Source organism: Bos grunniens, chromosome 1 (assembly GCF_055505025.1).
Source record: "Bos grunniens cultivar Pamir isolate PY7600 chromosome 1, Bosgru_T2T1.0, whole genome shotgun sequence".
NCBI lineage: Eukaryota > Metazoa > Chordata > Mammalia > Artiodactyla > Bovidae > Bos > Bos grunniens.
This window is the reverse complement of record NC_141165.1, coordinates 138869461-138882078: the sequence shown is the minus strand read 5'-3', so window position 1 is coordinate 138882078 and position 12618 is coordinate 138869461. Positions and strand designations below refer to the sequence as shown.

General features: G+C 36.2%; 1 protein-coding gene across 1 annotated transcript in view; it reads left to right on the top strand.

The window, feature by feature from the left end:
- The window catches only part of TMPRSS15 (transmembrane serine protease 15), a 143497-nt gene that overhangs the window by 53518 nt on the left and 77361 nt on the right, over nt 1–12618 (top strand). The window contains exons 10-13 of the mRNA XM_086415861.1: nt 2614–2754; nt 3452–3601; nt 10784–10889; nt 11195–11345. Of these exons, the coding sequence (XP_086271987.1) occupies nt 2614–2754; nt 3452–3601; nt 10784–10889; nt 11195–11345 (548 nt within the window). The remainder of the gene's footprint in view (nt 1–2613; nt 2755–3451; nt 3602–10783; nt 10890–11194; nt 11346–12618) is intronic.

Sequence of the window (12618 nt, the reverse complement as noted above, 5' to 3'; positions counted from 1 at the left end):
ACTCTTTGCAATCCCATGGATTGCAATATTGGAGTGGGCTGCCATTTCCTTGGGAGAAGGCAATGGCACCCCACTCCAGTATTCTTGCCTGGAAAATCCCATGGACTGAGGAGCCTGGAAGGCTGCAGTCCATGGGGTCGCTAAGAGTCGGACACGACTGAGCGACTTCCCTTTCACTTTCACTTTCATGTATTGGAGAAGGAAATGGCAAGCCACTCCAGTGTTCTTGCCTGGAGAATCCCAGGAACAGGGGAGCCTAGTGGGCTGCCGTCTATGGGGTCGCACAGAGTCGGACACGACTGAAGCGACAGCAGCAGCAGCAGCAGCCATTTCCTTCTCAGGGTATCTTCCTGACCCAGGGATCAAACCCACATCTACTGCATTGGCAGGCAGATTCTTTACTACTGAGCCACAAGGGAGGTCCCTATGAACCAGTAGCCACAGTTAGATCCTACCAGAAGTCATTTTCCCCAAAACCTTTATTGCTATAGAAAAGAAAGCAAGTAGGATAGGCAGATAGGTTTGAAGCAAAATTTCTTAAATATTCACATCCTTTAAGCAACTAGATATTTATGGACTACATAAAGTTTCAATATGGGAACCATTGGATTGTGTGTGTTAGCCGCTCAATCATGTCCAGCTCTTTGCGACCCCATGGGCTGTAGACCGTCAGGCTCCTCTGCCCATGGAATTCTCCAGGCAAGAATACTGGAGTGGGTTGGCATTCCCTTCTCCGGGGCATCTTCCCTTGAACCCCAGTCTCCCACATTGCAGGCAGATTCGTTACCATTTGAGCTATCAGAGAAGCCCAACCATTTAGACTGCACAGTTACATATGCTAGTAGAAGGAATCCAAATAACCAATGTAATTCTTCATGAGAAAATACTGAAAGAATGACATACAACTTTATTGGGAAAAAGAATAAGATAGAAGTGAAACCTTATCCATGGCTTTCTTTCCATTAGATGTGACTGAAATTGTCATGCATGTATCATATTTTTCACTAATTTCTACACAATAAGCACAGAATTTTTCAGTAGTTTTGAAAGTATTTTTCTTTGGAACTCAGTAAGTAACAGTGATGTTTTGTCTTCAACTTGCAAGCATAATAACTTTCATAAACTTGAATCTGATACCCAGTTCAAACTGTTACACTAAAATTTAAGCTACTGTTTCCTACCCTATTTTATTATTCCCACTAAGAAACTTCTTAGATGTTTTTCCCCCTAGCTGCTCACCCATGAAATTTTAATATTTCAGATATTGTCTATATCCATACTATATGAATATCTAAGAATTTTTCTTCTGCTTCTGATAAAAATTTTACCATTTATAGTTTTTTAACAATTATAAAAACTAAGAATTTTTCTTCTGCCCCTGAGAAAAATTTTACTATTTATAATTTTTTACCAGCTAAGAGGCAATATCACCCTTGAGAATGTATGTGCTAAAAACAAATTTTTATAAAAAGAAAATATTATATAATAATGCTTTTTAAAAATCATCATGTGAGTACTTATTTCTCAAGCACTATATAAATTTGTGAGAATCAAAGATTTTGAAAGAGAATATCTTTTTTAGCTAGAATTAAGATAGAAAAGTGACTAGATCAATGTGGGCTTCCCTGGTGGCTCAGATAGTAAAGAATCTGCCTCCAATGTGGCAGACCTGGATTCGATCCCTGAGTTGGGAAGATCCCATGGAGGAGGGCATGGCCACCCACTCCAGTATTCTTGCCTGGAGAATCCCATGGACAGAGAAGCATGGCAAGCTATAGTCCATGGGGTTGCAAAGAGTTGGACACGACTGACCGACTAAGCACAGCACACAAGATCAATATAAAATTCTGTAGAAACAACACTTAAGTTGTAGAAACAATACTTAAGTTGCCTAGGATTTTTTTGAGGTCCTCAGTTCAGTTCAGTTCAGTCGCTCAGTCATGTCTGACTCTTCGCGACCCCATGAATCGCAGCACACCAGGCCTCCCTGTCCATCACCAACTCCTGGAATTCACTCAGACTCACATCTATCGAGTCCATGATGTCATCCAGCCATCTCATCCTCTGTCGTCCCCTTCTCCTCCTGCCCTCAATCCCTCCCACCATCAGAGTCTTTTCCAATGAGTCAACTCTTTGCATGAGATGGCCAAAGTACTGGAGTTTCAGCTTCACACCATTCCCTCCAAAGAAATCCCAGGGCTGATCTCCTTCAGAATGGACTGGTTGGATCTCCTTGCAGTCCAAGTCCTATAGTTATGTAAATAAAGAGACAAACAGACACCCTTATTTATATTATTTTGATGAAGTTTAGCCCCTGTTAGTATAGCATGGGAAGTACTGATAGTATTAAAGTCATTTTTTGTTTCATAACTTTTTAACTTATGTACTTCTAATTTGAAACATTATTATAATAGAACAAGGAACACTTTATTTCAAATAAATTAATTTTAAGACTAATGCTTTCAGTTAACCTTAGGATCAGATAAAAAGATTGATAGATCAATAGAATGATGAATGTATAGATGAATGATGAACACATCAATAAATAAGTGAATAGATACATATGTACATATAACATTCTTCTTCTTCTTTTTTTTTTTTTTTTTTTTGTAGCTTCTCTCTGGTCAAATAATCCTGGCATAATTAGGATTTTTTCCAATCAAGTTACTGCCACTTTTCTTATACAATCTGATGAAAGTGATTATATTGGCTTCAAAGTAACATACACTGCATTTAACAGCAAAGAGCTTAATAGTAAGTACTGTTTATTCCTTAGCCTTTGAATCTTCAAGTACTTTAATGCTGTGGTGGAATTTTAAAAGCAACAGAACCTAATATTTTAGAAAAGGATCATTATCCGTTTCATTGTGCAAGTTCTTCAATGAGTATCTCTTACATATACCTTTCTCCACTTCATACTTGGAAAGAAATGAGAATTCAGAAAATCACTCACATCCTTCAAAACAATGAAATAACCAATTTGAAAAAATATATAACAATAGAAAAATTAAATCAAACTTTTATATACTGCAAGTATTCAAAGATTTAAAATTAGCATAAAACTAATCGTGAGAATGTTCCACATCAATTCAGTTTTGACCAGAGTATTAAATTTAGTAAATAGATAGGGGGAGAAAAAAATGGGGACAGAGTTTATGCAGGTAAGTCAACAGAGGTAAGCTATAAAATTTAAAGAACAATAAGAACGAAAGGCTTGTCTTGGCTAAAGCCCTAATGCAGCATAAGAAACATATTAACACTGTTGGCAACAAAAGCTGGTGTTTTTTTTTTTTTTTTTTTAACTAAATCAAATAGCCAGCATTAAATTAAGAAAAATAATTCTGTACATGCCACTTGATTATAAACTGTATAAGTATATAATATTTTCAATTCAATCTATTATAATTAGTCATATTGTTGACTCAATTTGAAGCAAATTTTTAATTTACAGATTATGAGAAAATCAACTGTAATTTTGAAGATGGCTTCTGTTTCTGGATCCAGGATCTAAATGATGACAATGAGTGGGAAAGGACTCAGGGAAGCACCTTTCCTCCATCTACTGGACCAACTTTTGACCACACTTTTGGCAATGAGTCAGGTATAATTCATATTTAATTCAGAAACCAAGAAAAAACTATGGCATCTTATTCCACAGTTCAAATTGAGCAGTATTAAATGCAAGACATTTTTTCTTCAGATTTTTTTAATCATTCCTAATAAAATGAATTTAACTGAAAATGGTATCAATTAGGCAAGTAAAAGTATTTCAAGAAATATATTTTTTACCTTATATATTCACAAAATGTTGAAAAGAACACAGGCCATTAGAGACAAAGAGACTTGGGTTGTCACTCTAGATTTGCCGCTTATTATTAACTAAGTGGACTTGTGGGAGGTAATTAACTTTTCTGAACTTTGGTCTACTATGCCTTAATTTCATTTTCTCGTTGTTCATTGCTAGTGTATAGAAATCCAGTTGATTTTGCATATTGACCTTGTGCCTTGCAGCTTTGCTGAAATTAGTTTTAAGACTTTTCAATAGATCAATATCATACCATCTTGAAATACAGATAACGAGGCAGGTTTACTTCTGATAAGCCTTCTTAGACTGTTCAGGCTGCTATAACTGAATTCTAGAGATTGGTTTTCTTAAACAATCAATATTTATTTTTCACAATTCTGAAGACAGGAAGTCCGAAGTCAGGATGCCAGCATGGTCTGGTTCTGATGAGAGCCCTCCTTTTGGTTCACCGACACCAGCCTTCTTACTATATCCTCATGTAGCAGAGAGAGAGAATATAAGAGAGAGATCTGTCCTGTCTCTTTTTACAAGATCATTTATACCATCATGAGGGCTCACCTTCATGAAAAGATTACCCTCCAAAGGACCCATTTCCACTCTCATCACATTGGGGTTTAGGGTTTCAGTATATTAGGGGCAGGAGGGAGACCACCATTCAGACCATAACAGAAAAATTATGGAAGATCTGATTCTAAAGCATGGTCCTAGAGGATGAGATGGTTGGATAGCATCACCGACTCAACGGACATGAGTTTGGGTAAACTCCGGGAGTTGGTGATGGACAGGGAAGCCTGGCCCGCTGCAGTCCGTGGGGTCGCAAAGAATCAGACACAACTGAGTGACTGAACTGAACTGAACTGAAGGGAAAGGTGATGTTTTGTAAGTATATTTGTCACATAAGTGAGATATTAGAACTGGATTTCAGGTGGAAACATTAACATTAAGATAATAAAATTTGACTGAGAACACCAGAAATTATTGGGGATTATTAAGGAATAAGGAACTTGTAGTGAAGAGACCAACTACATATCCCTTGGATGCATGTATTCATAATATTTGTTATTGTTGTTCAGTCGCTAGGTTGTGTCTGACTCCTTTCTACCCCATGGTCTGCAACACATCAGCCTTCTATGTTCTTTACTGTCTCTCAGAGTTTGCTGAGATTCATGTCCATTGAGTTGCATCTAACCATCTCATCCTCTGTCACCCCCTTCTCCTTTTGCCTTTATTTTTTCCCAGCATCAGGGTCTTTTTCTAATGAGTCAGCTCTTCACATCAGGTGGCCAAAGTATTGGAACTTCAACTTCAGCATCAGTCTTTACAATAAATATTCAGGATTGATTTCCTTTAGGATCAACTGGTTTGATCTCCTTTCTGTCCAAGAGACTCTGAAGAGTCCTCCATCACCACAATTTAAAAGCATCAGTTTTTTGGTACTCAGCTTTCTTTATCGTCCAACTCTCACATCCATACAAGATGCAAAAACCATAGCTTTGACTAGATGGACTTTTTAGGCAAAGTTATGTCTCTACTTTTTAATATGTTGTCACGGTTTGTCATAGCTTTCCTTCCAAGGAGAAAGTGTCTTTTAATTTCATGACTGTAGTCACTGTCCTCAGTGATTTTGAAGCCCAAGACAATAAAATCTGTCACTGCTTCCACCTTTTTTCCTGCCATTTGCCATGAAATGATGGAACTGGATGCATGATATTAATAGTTTTTTGAATGTTGAGCTTTAAACCAGCTTTTTCACTTTCCTCTTTAACCCTCACCAAGAAGTTTGTTAGCTCCTCTTCACTTTCTGCCATTAGAATTATATTGTCTGCCTAACTGAGGTTATTAATATTTCTCCCAAGTGTCTGATTTCAGCTTGTGATTCATCCAGCCCAGCATTTCAGTGATTTACTCTGCGTATATGTTAAATAAGCAAGGTGACAATATACAGCCTTGCCATACTCCTTTCCCAATTTTGAACCAATCTGTTGTTCCATGCCCTGTCTGTTGCTTCTTGACCTGCATACAGGTTTCTCAGGAGATATGTAGATGGCCTGTTATTCCCATCGCTTTAAGAATTTTCCACAGTTTTTTGTGATCCATGCAATCAAAGGCTTTAGCATTGTCAATGAAGCAGAAGTAGATCTAACTACAAATCCAGATGTAATATGGATCTTACAAAGTAAAGTGAAAGTTGCTCAATCATGTCCAACTCTTTGTAACCCCATGGAATCCATGGAATTCTCCAGGCCAGAATACTGGAGTAGGTAGCCTTTCCCTTCTCCAGGGAATCTTCCCAATCCAGGGATAGAACCCAGGTCTCCACATTGCAGGTGGATTCTTTACCAGCTGAGCCACCAGGGAAGCTCAAGAATACTGGAGTGGGTAGCCTATCCCTTCTCCAGCAGATCCTCCAGACCCAGGAATCGAACTGGAGTCTCCTGCATTACAGGTGGATTCAATTCAAAAAGGCAATGCAGGTGCATTACTTTTGATCTTACCTGGTGAGCTACCAGGGAAGCCCATTTAAAAAACAAAGAAAATTACAAAAAGGACAGAATAGAAATTCATGCCTTTAGATGATTTTCTTAGACAAAATCAATCCTATAATACATTTTACTATTGAGATTTCAATTCAATTCAAAAAACACATATTAAATGCTTCTTTTAACTAAACACGGTTCTAGGTATTGAGGACTGGGATCACACTTCACAATTTCTACAAAGCCTTTCTGGAACTTCCAAATTAAAATCTTCCTTTCCATTAAGCTTTAAAGCACCTCTTTTATTTTTCCTATCACATGACCTTTTATCTGCTTACTTGTTTCTTTTCATCACAATGTTCTCTTCAGGAACAAGAACCTTGTCTTTTTCATCTTTGAGATGCTAGTGCATTTTCAGTGCCAGAATATAACTAACATGTAAAATTATTTTAAATTAATGAGTGAATGTCTACAGTTTTGACTCAATAAGTCATTTTTAAATAAGTGATTGACTATATGAAATTGCTTATAACATAAAAATAACCTGAGCACTTCCTTAGAAAATGCACCCCAGGATAACAAAATACAGTTCACACAAATTACAGTTCATGAAGCATTTCTTAACAGGAATGTGACTGCTTTTGATCTATTTCTCTAAGAAATCATTGAAACTCCCACTCGAAGCATTCATTCACTCCCTTATTTAAGAAGTATTTTCTTGAGTCAAGACCTCTGGATGTATCTGTGAATAAAAGAAACCAGATTTTCTTCTCTTACGGAACACATTTTATAGCAAAGGAAAACAGGAAATAAGCACTATGCATCACAAATCATTACATTTTGGGCGTCTGTTTAATGTTAATGAGTACTTAGGGGAAAATACAGAGCTTGGTAAGGCCAGTGGGGAGGGCAGATGTTGAGGTGTTTCTGCAAATTAAAATATAGTCATTAGGTTGAGTCTCATTGAAACAATAAGTGATACTTGAATCAAAACTTTAAGGGACATACAGATTACCCCAGGCATAGGAAACACGCAGAGTAAAGGCTCTGAAGGACTCATGCCTGACCTGCATGAAGGGAAGCCAGGAAACCAGCATTGCTGAAATAGAATCTATAGGGCCAATGGGATTCAGATAATAATGAGTCTTCCATGGCTCTGCCCTTTTCCCCAGTGACGTGAGGAGCCACTGACGTTTAAGTGTAGGAAGGAGAAGATTCACTTTGATTGGTAGAATAGTTTATGGAAGGGCAAGAGAGTTGTCAGGGAGACCAATGAAAAGTTGTCACTTAATCCAGAAAAGAGGCCATGGGACTCACATGTGGTCATATGAGGTCAGATTCTGGATATAATCTAAAAATAATGTTAACAGGATCCTGCTAAATTAGTTAACCAGTGTGACCCTATGGATAAAAAAATATATATATGCTCTGCGTAGATGGCCAATCTCATTAGACTTACATGCTTAAAACTAAATATTATGACATGCATCGTCTTATGCATAATTATTCTCCTTTGAATCAGTGATTTCCCACAGCCTGGTCCCCTAGGGATAATTAGTAATCTGCACAGTTGAAGACTAACCCCCAAGTGATAATAACCCCAACTCTCTAGAGAATCCTGACCTAAAACAGTCAAATAATTTGACCATTTTTTTTTCCTTAACTATAATAAAAAAAAAATTCTCTCTCACACTTGGAAAGTAGTTAGAGGAAAGTACAGAAAGCACCTATATCCATTGACTCTGACAGATGGCTTTTATGTAGTCGAAATCTTTGATGTTCAAATTATCATTTTCTCCTTTTATGTCATCATAATAAGAGAGAAAAATCATTCTACTGATATTTGAAGACTATAAGTACATTAGGGGAGAAAAATGATTTAGGCTTGCCAACAGATTAAATCACAAAAGAAATAAGATGAAACTGACCAAAGTGAGACAGGTTGAATGTCAGGTGGAGGTTTTAAATAGTCGGGTTGGAAATGCAGTCTCAGGAGAGGGTTGTGAAGCAGGAGTTATTTAAAGTGAGATGAGTCAGAGCAGTTGAGAGCCCACCAGAGGCAGCAGTGTAATAAGAACGGATGAGAGGCCTTAATAGGTCCTTCCCAAGTCTCATACCGGTGATTTCATAATCTAGCAGTCATTCCCCTCCAAGGGGTATTTTTCTTCCAGCTTGCTTTTTATGTGTCAGACATCCTGCCTCTGAGATGGAAGGGAATTAAATCTTTCCTGCTGTTCCTCTTATCCATGCAGGATGTTTTTTGTTCTTTACTTTCACTTTAAATGACAGGTAGGCCTAAATGAAACAGATAAGCTTTGAATTAACATTGCTTTAGGGAAGAATAGCTAAGCCCCTTAACTCTCCGAGTCTTTCTGAAGAAGTTTCTCCTAGTGGAGCACCTGCTTTGAAATCTCTGTATTGTCAATGCTCCGTTTCTCTGTTCTTCTTAGAAACAAAAGCAACTGGTGGAGACATTGGTGCTGATTCAGGGCAGCAGCTTGGGGTGCTCAGCAGAGACCCATTTTTCCAGAACATTCAGGGATATGAGATGAGTAACATAAAATTTTCAGAAATGGAGGAGTCACAAAAGAGCTAGAAGAGATGAAGAAAGTATTTTTTGTTGGCTTTTCTCAATGAAATCATAATCATTCCAACACTTGGGGGTTAGCTAGCACTGTATAGTAGTAAGAATCATTCAAATAGAGACCCTAAAGTCATAGCTAGGTTTACATTTGAGCTCTGCCATTTAAATCTACTCTGTTAGATGACTCATCATCATCAATCATTTCATTATCTATCTCAGTTTCCTCATCTGGAAAGTGGGTTGATGATAATAGAACCTGACTTTGGAGGAATATTATGAACATTAAATTAATATGTTTTTTAAAATCTTAGGAAAATGCCTGGCATATGAAAAATGCTTTATACATATTAGGTATCATAACTATTTTCTTTGCATACCACAGAAACATTCAACAGAAACAAATTGGCTGTGATACTGTTCTAAATATTATGCCAGAGAGGAAAATAGTTATAGATTCAATTTTCAAAAGTATGTTAAGTCTTGGGGATATCTGCATTTTATTTAGCCTATAAACCTATTCTAAAATAAGAGTACTTTCAATGTTTCAAAGTAAAATTGTCCTTATTTCCTTATTTTTCCTGTGATGTTGAATTTCAGAAAATAATGTTGCTCTTTAATATTGAGAGAACCTGGCTGAATTTGCACCATTCTCAATCTAAAAGTTTTGATATTTATCTACCAGATTCAGTTAACTTTATATGCACCCACAAACTCACAAAGTGATTCTTAGAATAGTATTTTCTTTTTGAGAGGGCCCTCTAGATTTCCAGAAAGTTCTACTCTCTCTGCAATCTCTGCTGCCTCTACATCAACATCCAGCACTACTTCTCTTCCAAAGAGAAGAAGTGAAGTAGTGTTACGACTTCTTTGGAGGTTGGAGTGTTGGAGGGGCAGAGGTTAGGTTCAGTTCATGAAGAAATAAGCAGAATAAAAGGCTAGATGGACGTTGTAGGAGAAACCAAATGGCTCACAAAAACTCACTGAATGCTTAACTTACAAATATTGAAGCTGACTCTTGAGGTTAATTTCAAGAACTCTCAAAGATATTTTAAAAGAATTATAATTTAACCTAAAGTTCTCCATAGGGTTGTGGAAGATACCTATTTAATCATTTCAGTTGTGTAGTACTTTAATAAATTTTAAAATAAAAAGCCAAATTAATGTAGCATGAATATATTAAATAATATTTAGCTAATCCACACAGAGAATTAAGAAAATGTACCAAATGTCTTTCTTTTATCCAAACTTCTAACAAGTTTTTAACAGCACATATGAATATAAATATAATGCACGATGGAATACTCTAAGTGACATCAGAGAAGTACAAGTGTAACTAAGAATTCAAGAGTCACATCTAGTTCGAAAGACCAAAAAGGATTTTCTGAAGATGTTAATTAGACTTAAATGACCTCAAAAATTAGTGACAGTTACAATTGTAAGGGAAACTCCAGTAGAAGGAATTGAACTTTCCCTTGGAATTTGCATTTAAATACTTGCCTTAAGTGAGTTAGTCCATCAGCATATCTAAATATCTTCATGGTCCTATTGTCTCTACAGGAGTGAATACTCAAAACATCTAATAAATTGGAGCTAAAGTGGTATTTTCTCAAAGTAATAAGATGAAACAGTCATGTGAACTCTGAGTAACTTAGATTTTGTTATATCCTTAGGGATGTTCCTGTTCAAGGCTATTGGGAAGTCCTAAATTGAGAAGTGACTTTTCTTAAATAACAATTGATTATGGAAGTTGCCTTCTGGCTTCTAATATAGCTCCTTTCCATTCTACCTAAACATGTTTCTTTATATTTTCATGTTAAAGTTGTGCTTTCCTGCTTATAAGTTATATAGAAGGAAAGCACAACCAAAAAAGTTGCTAATATTTAAGTGAAGCAAAATATTTTTTGTTGTTTTTTACAGGATTTTACATTTCCACCCCAACTGGACCAGGAGGAAGACGAGAAAGAGTAGGACTTTTAACTCTCCCTTTAGATCCCACTCCTGAACAAGCCTGCCTTAGTTTCTGGTATGTTATAGACACATGTTAAGTAACATCTTATTTAATAAGTGATGTTGCTTTTCTTACATTGCCAAGCTCAAATTTTACTAAGATGTTGCCCCAAGTTTTAATGCATTAGTCATTACTTTTCCCATTAATAAAGTAGCAAATACTAAAAACTTTCTTTTCTCTAGCAGCTCCTTTACCCAAAAGAAAAGAGGTAACTGAGTGAAAGATTTAGAATAATCCTAATATATCTACATATATGTGAATATATATATTTTTTTCTAGTGTTCTAGGAATTGATTAATTTTTGCTTGTTTCCAAATTAGGTATTATATGTATGGTGAAAATGTTTACAAACTAAGCATTAATATCAGCAGTGACCAAAACATGGAGAAGACAATTTTCCAAAAAGAAGGAAATTATGGACAAAATTGGAACTATGGACAAGTAACATTAAATGAAACAGTGGAATTTAAGGTGGGCAAAACACTTTATAACCATGTATTTGTATTACAAAATGGTGATACAATTATAGTTTATGGTGATATGTGAAAAACAATTTACTTTCTGGGTATAGCTAAGTCGTTTTCTCTTCCTTCCTGATCTTTCTCTCTCTCTTTTTTTTTATATTTGAGTTCCCCTATTTTCAATTATTCACTGACATTAAAAACCACTTACTGAGGAACAATTTACTACATGGAAGTACTACTTATAATGAGCCATAAAATTCACAGAAAACTTGAAGGATATTTCAGCTTTCTTCAGCAACTTTCTAGCACAAGTCAACCATGTCTTCCTATTCCACTGCCTAACTAGGTTTTCCAACTTTTCAAGACCACCACCTAAATGACCCCTACACTTTTCTAGGGAATCATCTTTTGCTGTTAGAACATCCACACCCACCAGTATCCCCACACGCTGCCACATTCTAACTTAATCGCCATATATTTCCTCTAGAGACAAGTTCTATGAGCTGTATCATTGGGAAGTCTCTGATCATTTATTTCACTTTAGGGTGAATTAATTTTTCACGTAACAGCTTAATGTATTCTCTTCCCAAGGGTGTTTGCAATTAAAATATAGGATCATATAAGCTAATAGCTTGACCAAATTAAGAATGTTTTAACTGGGCAATTTCAGATACAAGAGTATAACTTTCAGAAGATGTTTGGACAGACATTGTCATTAGTGAAGATTCGTGCTTTTCTGTGACTTGATAAAAAGCAGGCAATAATCAATGACTCTCATTTGTATTCCTCCCAGCTTTCTTAGCTTTCTTTTTTTTTTCCCCTATCCTTTTTCCTTATCCTCTTTCTTCTGATTCTATAATTCTGTAAAGTTTTCTTTTCCACCTTAATTTTCTGACAATTCAAGGAAGGGTAAAGGAAAATGGAACATGAAGGAACGAAAAGATGGCAAAAACAGAAAGATAAGTATGGCAGTAACTAAATCTTGGGCAACACATGGAGAGTCTTAAAAGTCACAAAACTGCATCCACTTTTTCATCAGGCAGAGTGAGAGGACTGAGTTCTAGAAATATTTACACCTTGGCTTTGCCACTTCAGTTACAAAATCTTGAAAAAGTTACTATATTCTCTTTGACATTCAGCTTGTGTGTATCTGAAAGGAAAAGATAATTCTTACATGGAGTAGTGTCTACCATGAAGTAGGTAGAATGAATGAACTAACAAGTGAATAGATGATTGTATATTGAAGTAGGTATAATGAGTGAACAAATGAGTGAATAGAT